This window comes from Cicer arietinum, chromosome 2 (assembly GCF_000331145.2).
Source record: "Cicer arietinum cultivar CDC Frontier isolate Library 1 chromosome 2, Cicar.CDCFrontier_v2.0, whole genome shotgun sequence".
In the NCBI taxonomy this organism is placed as follows: Eukaryota; Viridiplantae; Streptophyta; class Magnoliopsida; order Fabales; family Fabaceae; genus Cicer; species Cicer arietinum.
In genome coordinates this window covers 11,171,088-11,179,403 of record NC_021161.2, presented here as the reverse complement: position 1 = coordinate 11,179,403, position 8,316 = coordinate 11,171,088, and the positions used below count along the sequence as shown (strand labels likewise).

The 8,316-nt window shown below is 34.2% G+C and overlaps 1 protein-coding gene across 1 annotated transcript; it reads left to right on the top strand.

The window, feature by feature from the left end:
* The first annotated feature begins 477 nt into the window (after nt 1–477).
* Nucleotides 478–7,889, top strand: LOC101489690 (probable protein S-acyltransferase 22). Its single transcript, XM_004490067.4, has 9 exons — nt 478–1,035; nt 1,122–1,235; nt 3,244–3,648; nt 4,106–4,174; nt 4,249–4,320; nt 5,403–5,531; nt 5,789–5,869; nt 5,984–6,166; nt 6,961–7,889. Exons 1-9 carry the CDS (start codon nt 994–996, stop codon nt 7,711–7,713), a joined length of 1,848 nt encoding a protein of 615 aa, XP_004490124.1. The 5' UTR covers nt 478–993; the 3' UTR covers nt 7,714–7,889.
* Nucleotides 7,890–8,316: the final 427 nt, after the last annotated feature.

Genomic DNA, 8,316 nt, shown 5'->3' with positions numbered 1-8,316 from the left:
AAGGACAAAAAAGATATTATATAATTGATATTCTAAATTGAAAATGTCTCAAGTGTTCAACACAAATTAATATTACATAATCTAATAATTTATATTATATATATTATATTGAGTATTTTATATTTTAAATATATTAATATTTATATATGAATATTAATATTATTTTTGATGATAAAGCGAATTTTACATAGATAAAATTTATTTTCAGTGATTATCTACAATAAAATCATCACAAAATTATTATATGCAATAATCAATCTCGGAAATTGATAGATTGATCTGAGATAAAAAATTATTATAAAAGTAAATTAATGTTAAATATAAATAATTTAAAATTAGATAACTAAAATTTATAGCTAGCTTTATGAATTTAGAAAGAAAAAAAAATCTAAATCCGTTTTAAAAACTAACTTAATTTGCAATATTGGTGATAGTTGCTCTTTCAATAGAAAAATCCAAATTCAAAATTTACCTAGGCAATTGAAATGAATAAACTGAAAAAAGGAAAAACCAGGCATGCTGATAACCCACAACAGAACATGATGATCAAAATACCATAGATCTCTCTCTATTCCTTGCTAAAGTAAAAGGCTTTGCAACCAACAACAGAAACAACACACACAATCAAAATCCAGAAGAATAAAAAAGTTCATTTCTTTACATCTTCCATTACCTTTGCAATGTTTGTCTTTGAGTGAACCAGACAAAATCTTTCCTCACTCACTCTTCTCATTACCATCTCTCTCTCTCTCTCTCTGTTACATCTCTTTCAGCCAGCATGTCACTGCAAGTCAAGTTATTTTCTTGGTCCAACAAGAGTAAATCAGTAATTTTTCACCTTTTCCCTTGAAGGGTATTTCTTCAAAGTAACTAAATAAACTTCCTTTGTTGTTTTCTATTGGTTACAACTATCTGCATTTGTGTCTCTTTTTGTATTGTTTTTTTGTGTGCTTCTTTTTCTACCCTTTGGTGTTTGCATTTTCATTCTGAAAGATGAGGAAACATGGATGGCAGTTACCTTACCATCCTCTTCAGGTGGGTCTTGTAAAGTTTTGATTTTTATTTGTAGAAGAATTTCATTTTGGGATTATGAAAATTGTGACTTTTTTGTGTGTGTGAAGGTGGTTGCTATTGCTGTTTTCTTGGCTCTTGGATTTGCATTTTATGTGTTCTTTGCTCCTTTTGTTGGGAAGAAGATTTATCAGTATATTGTTACAGGACTCTACACACCTCTGGTAACTGAATCTGTTTATCTTTATGTCTTATTTTTGTGATACTCATTTTACTGATTTTGAAAATGGGTCGGTGGAAGTGTGATTGATGAGATCTGTGGTTGATATTTTTTGATTCATGATTTTGTGTTTTTGTTTGTTTATTAGCTTTACTTTTCCCTTTGTTTTTCATGTGTTTTTTTTAGATAAGTATGTTGAATTGTAGATAGTGTTCATTCAAGGGTCCTTTTTTTCAAGTTTTTTTTAGGAGAAGCTATGTGAAGTTATTATGTACACTTGATATCTTGGCTGTTGTTTTAAAAACCGGACCGTTCAAGTGAAATGTCACAATCGACGGTTTGGTTATTTGAACAGCTCGACAACGGTTTCATCCTGGTTCAAGTAGTTTAAAGCAATTGAAACATGATCTGGATGTCTCACCGGTTCGGTTTTTAAAACATTGATAAGATTTTAAACTGTACTGGTGTCTAATTTGTATTTGTCACCTGCACAATCAAAATATATGTTAGAAATTATCAAAATTCGAACCAGTTTGAGTTTGAAATCTATAGTAGCTTAGGAATATGATTGTCCTTAGTATCCTTACTCCCTACATATTCCTATTTTCGACTGTCTCGATAATTCTGGTAATATCCACCAACTATCGAGGGATATTGAATTATCAATACATCTATAGTAAGCCCTATGCTCAAACCAGAATACCTTATCTTGAATGCCGCTACTTTGAGAGGGCAGCATCGAATTTTGCAATGGCTTCATCATTATGCTGAAATGGATTACCGTTTTGTTTCTGAGTAGAGGCGACAATTCACTAATAGGTTCACTTCTTGGTGTCTTCAGCAGTAGAGCTAGTTATGTATGAATTCTAATGATGTATCTATGATGACAAATAACGTGCCATATGCTGGTTTTTACTCCAATCGTCATTAAGTCATTAGCATTGTGTTGACCTTTTCCGTTTCAAGATTTTATGAAAAGTATAGAATTAGAACATTGCAGAAACATTATTATAAATTTATAGTAATATTTGATTATGGAAAATTTAAGCAATGTTAAAAATATCAATATTTTTCTCTTTCAGAAAATGTGCACTCACAATTGAAACTATCAAATGGTTTTGTTAAGAGAAAGATCACATATCATGGTTTTTTTGGTTCTCTTCAGAAAATGTTTGAATTGGGTCAACTAATATGTTTCAAACACTTTGACTAAGAAGGAATACTTTGGTAAATGCATCATCAAACTTATGGTTTTTGTGTAGAGAGGAAACTAATAAGGTGCCAATTGTTTACATGGTCTGTTATCAATGTCCAAGATGTTTTTCAAAGGATTATTCATATGTTGGTGATCTTTTGTTCGTTTCATACACGATTTGGTTCATATGTTATGCTAGTGTGTTTCATGATGTAAAGTTCCAAAACGTTGTATGTTTGGGCGGCCTAATTGTAGCAATCCTGGTGCAACTGTTTCGGTTTCTGTTAGTAATATACTTATCATTTTCGAAACAAAAACTAATAACTATCTCATATTTTAGGGAATAAACAAGTTCGTTTGTCCGTTTAGAACAATCCTCTACATGTTCAGTCTTTAACCGACAGAATCATTGGAATATTAAATAGCTGGCTAGCAATATATTCCCACAATCTATGTAGCACCAACACCTTCAAGATTGAAGGAGGTGCGTCTAGTATAACATGTGTCAGTGTCCATAACCAACATGACATCTACACATGTAGCTACATTTAATTACTTCTACATTTTCAAAATATTATCGATGTTGATGTGTTGGTGTCAGTGATGTATCTGATGTTTGTGTCTGTGTCAATGCTTCATAAACCACAATGGCACAATCCAATGACACGCATACATGCATCCACACATTTACCAAACAAATGCTTATTCAGTTATCAACCTGGTATAGACTTGTAAAAGTTGGGAAGTTACTATGCTTTTGTTTTAATCTGCATGAAGGACATTATTATGTTTAGTGATGTGTCACCCTTTTTGCCAGATTACTTGTGTGTTTGGACTATACATTTGGTGTGCTGCGGCCGATCCAGCAGATCCAGGTGTTTTTAAGTCCAAAAAGTATCTTAAAATTCCAGACAGCAAAAAGCGTGGTGGACTCAAAGATTCTAAACTAGGAGGAGAATCAAATTCCTCGGTGAATGATGGAAATGCTTCAACAGTTGGACCAAAATCTGTGGATAAGGAAGCATTGGGAACCGAAGCAACTTTAAAAGATGCATCTAGTTCAATAGAGAATAAGATTGCACCGTCGCCTTCTTCATCCTGTTTTCTGTGGCTTTTCTCTCCTTGTGCTTATGTATGCGGCTGCTCTAGTTCACATGATAACTCTTCTGATCAACAAGCAAGTGAAGATGGCATGTTCTACTGCAGTTTGTGTGAAGTTGAGGTTTGTAGAAGCATTTTTACTATAACCCCTATTCCCTAGGGTTGTTATAGCATTTCATTGTGTAATATGTTTTGGATAGAGTAAATCAACATTTTAGTCCTTGAAATTGTAAGGGTCAGTCTGTTTAGCGATGAGAGTTCTTTAATTTAAGAGACTAATTTGCTGTTTTGTAAATTTGAAAGACTAAATTGACCGACACCTACGACTTTGCTAATCGAAATGCTTATTTATTTGTTTTGGATATAAATAAATAATTTACCTCAACAATCATAAATGCAGAACTCAGATACATCGTTGCATTTTCCATGATCTGATACTTCATGATATTATCAGTTGTGTTAATTAATTAGGGTTATCCTGAAATGGTTTAATTTTGGTATTAGATGAATGATTCGAGATTTATTTTTGGCAATATTGATAATATAAGATGTATTATTGAGGAATAATGTTGATGCAGGTCTTCAAGTACAGCAAGCATTGTAGAGTTTGTGACAAGTGTGTTGATAACTTTGATCATCATTGCAGAGTATGACAATCTAATTTATCTTTTCTCTACTTATCATTGATATATGCTAAACGTTTGTTACTTGAATTTTGCAGTGGCTTAACAATTGTATTGGGAAAAGGAACTACCGAAATTTTTTCACCCTTATGGTTGCTGCTCTTCTCTTGGTAAGCAAAATTGTCCACGTAGGCCTTGCTTATCATTTAGGTGTTCAATCGTAGCAATAACACTGTATCAATAACACTGTATTAGCTCATCCGTATACAAATCAAATCCTACCATCTTCTCTAGATCATCAGCATTGTCCCCCTCAACTCTCAAAATACTATTCCCTTATTCCTTTCTGTAGTTACTTTTGTCCTTCATCGCATTGGAATTGGAACAGGAGAATGATATCTTTAGTAAGCAATGGTTTTATACTTTCAGAACACGTGGCTTTACGGCCACATTTATATGTTGCTCTTATATCATGGTGAATTTAACTTTCCTCATGTTTTGGTTTATTTCTCAAGCTATTTAAATTTTGTGATGACCTTTGTTGGTCTGTATTTTAGTTAGTAGTTAGTATATTCTGCTGAGGTTTACATGAATAATTGTAGTTTGTTGTAAGGTTAATATTCCTATTGAGTAGTATTAAGTTGGTAAGTGTGCCTCAATGAAAGGTATCATTATTTTAGCAGAGAAGATTTTTTTTTTTTGGTTAGAAATGATGATCTTTCATTACGATGGCCATCTTAGTAGCACTTAATACATGAGGGAGAGAGGAGTAACAATCTTCGAACAATCCACCACTAACCATGTCATTTAGCCGAATATACTGACAAACTTAAAAGGAAAAATGCTGTCCAACAAAGGGTCAAACAATTAAAATAGCTTGAGAAATAAACCAAAACACCAGTAAAGTTAAACCAACTGTGCTATAGAAGAAACTTATAAATGCTGTCGCATGCATTGTGTAGACATTTGGTAGAGTATAACTAATTTTGTGTTTGCTCTTGGAAGCTAAGGATGGTCATTAGTGAGTTATATATTTGTTGCCCTAGTTTTCTTGTCCAATACATAAACATTCTCCCTATCTGAGTATCAAAAGTTGAACCTCCCTAAGCCCAAGTTATTACTTGTTGAAAGCAACATGCCAGAACCTAAAGAAACCCCCATAGTAAGCATTTTTAATTTCCTAGTCAATTTCATTTGATTAACTATTGACAGGTATATACATGGTTTGTGCACCTTGGGATTGAGATTGCAGCTTATTCTTCAATGGTTGACTGGGATAGTTGTGCTTATCTGCTGTTTTCTCAAGAGGAAGGAATTTTCCGTCGATGTATCCTCCAAGTTGGGGAGCAGTTTCTCTCTGGTTCCCTTTGTTATTGTGGTGGTGAGCATTCTGCTGACACTCTTGGTGTATATTTATGTGGTTTTCGTACTGCTTTATGGTTCTTGTCCGGATGTATACTGCCCGAGGGCAAAAAATTGTATTTTTTCTGTAAGTATACTTCTGAAGTACATGTGTGGGGTGGGAAAAGAAGCTCCCTATTCTGTATGTAATAACTGTATAGAGAAAATCAAATTCGGAAAAAACCATTTTCCACAACTATACGATTCTTATGCATTCCAAACTCTTTGTTTTTACAGGCAGTCTGCACCATGTTGGCTATGATTGCTACCTTACCCCTTGTTCAGCTTTTCTTCTTTCATATTCTTCTCATAAAAAAGGTAAACATAACTGTTCCATACTAGGAAATGATGTACTTCCATACTTCTTTTCATTTGTAAAAACAACGATGATGGTAGCGGTAAATATTATGGTTATTGTTGAGTGTGCCTCAGGGAATCAGCACATATGATTACATCATAGCTTTGAGGGAGCAGGATCAGCAAGGAATTGGAGGTCAGCAGAGTCCCCAAATGTCACCTGTTAGCTCAATTACTGGACTAAGCAGTGCAAGCTCCTTTACTACTTTCCGCCGTGGTGCATGGTGCACACCTCCCCGCATGTTCGTTGAAGATCAGGTAACTTTTTATAGATTCAATCCTGCTTTATTTTTTAATGTTTTGTATCTATATTTTGTCATAAGACCTCTTCCTGAAATACCCTTTGATATGATTTTCCATCCAAACCATTGGTACATGTGTATGGATTGTTGTGAACCTCTAGCACAATATCATTTAAATGAATTACTTAGTTATTGAAACTATTTGCTGAAAAACCGAATTCACAATTATGGGGTTAGAATAGGCTGGCTAGACTAGGCTTTGCAAGACCTGAGTATGATCTACCTTGAAAACGTGAGGATTGAGTATGACCTATTGCCTGATGTTGGCCTATTTTTAAGGCTTGGTCTATCCTTTTTAATCGTCTTACAAGATCTAAAAGTTTGTTTAAAAGCCTATTTCACATTTTGTTTTGCGAAAGTCTACAGCTCTCACATTGCGAGTAGTGCAGCCTTTCGTAAATAGACTAATTAGTTAATAGTTTAATAAGATTAAGTTCTATTTTGAGATCTAACATGATCTTTTAGAGAATCTAACTTTATATATGACATTCTTTAAATTCTATTTGATTATAGTATATTTAAATATGTTAAAAATTGATGTAGGACTGATGTTTAGTATGTTAAAATTAAATAGAAAAGGTTAGCAAATTTATGATTAAACAGAGTACACAATTTAATATAATTATATTAGTAATTAAAAAATATTATTTATATTTATTTTAGTTGGCCGGTTTGATAGGACTAAAAGGTTATCTTCAGAAAGTATATCTTTGATTTCTTGATAGTATGTGATGGTTTTGCATTATGCAGTATGACGTCGTGCCTCCAGAAACAGCTTCTGTAAGTTCGTTTGGAAAGAAGACTATAAGAGAAGAACCGGTTAAGAAAAAGAATCCCGGAGCAGTCAAAATTAGTCCGTGGACATTGGCACGATTAAATGCAGAAGAGGTTTCCAGGGCAGCCGCAGAAGCAAGAAAAAAATCGAAAATTCTGCAGCCTGTGGTGAGACATAACAATGAGCCATTCATGCTAGAAGCAGATCATAACTCCGGAAGCAGCGGACGACGAATGGCCCCGAGGAGGCCAGGTAAACGTGTTCGCTTACCAGCTGACTTGCCGATGGAGGCCTTAACAAAATATTCATCCGGTAATATGAACAAAGGCTTCGATAGAATGTCAAATCTAGCGCCTCTACAGCTTGAAGCGCGAACAAGTCAAGCAGTATCAAGCTCAGGTGGGATTGTTGCATCATCTCCAGAAAGCAGTTTAGACTCTCCCGATATCCACCCGTTTTGCATGCCTCCTGTTGAAGGCGAATCAGCAAGACGGGTTGCCGCAGGTCTTTCCATCGCTGGTTCGGCGAGTCTGAAGGGATTTCCGTTGTCGAGGTCTACTAGCGATGGTTATGATGCCTCCGGTGGAGAAGATAGTGACAGGGTTCCTACAAGGTTTGTTCATAGAAACACAACTAATTGGAGTAATCTTCTTTTCAATGCTGATCATGATGAGAGAGGTTTTGAGCCAAAATCTTCATCTAATATGGCTCATAATAGAAAATTGTGACCAAATTGAGGTGTTAATTTCACAACTATGTTTCAGATTCTATTATTGGGAATTGTTCATTCTTTGATTTGAGTCCAAAGGAATTGCTTGGCTCAGTTGAGACCAATGTACAAAGTTTTAGGTCACAGTAACTGATGAAATGAGCTTGAGCTTCTTAATATGTTATTTTGTGCAAACCCTATTTTCTTTGATCAAATTTTCATCATAGTACTTATGGATGGTTTATGCTAATTTTTTTTAATACTTTTAAAAGGAAAAACACAGAACTCTGAGGAAAGTATTACTACTTATTCTCAAATAGATTTCTTTGTAAACACTCAAATGCAAAGTGTAGATCTCATATTCCAAATTGGGTCACCACATAAATTACCAGTTGAGTTGGACCTTAATGGATGATTACAAATGTTTTATGACACATGAAGAGACTAATTGGTGCTAAGTTCAGCTATGTTGATAAATACACTTATTAATATTTTGAATACATGAAGAGATTAGTTGGTGCTAAGCTCAAAATGAAACTGGGTACAGATTTTGTATTAGGTTACTTTCAAATTGATAACAGCTACAAATGTTGTGGTTGTCACCATTTTTTAATTTTTAAAG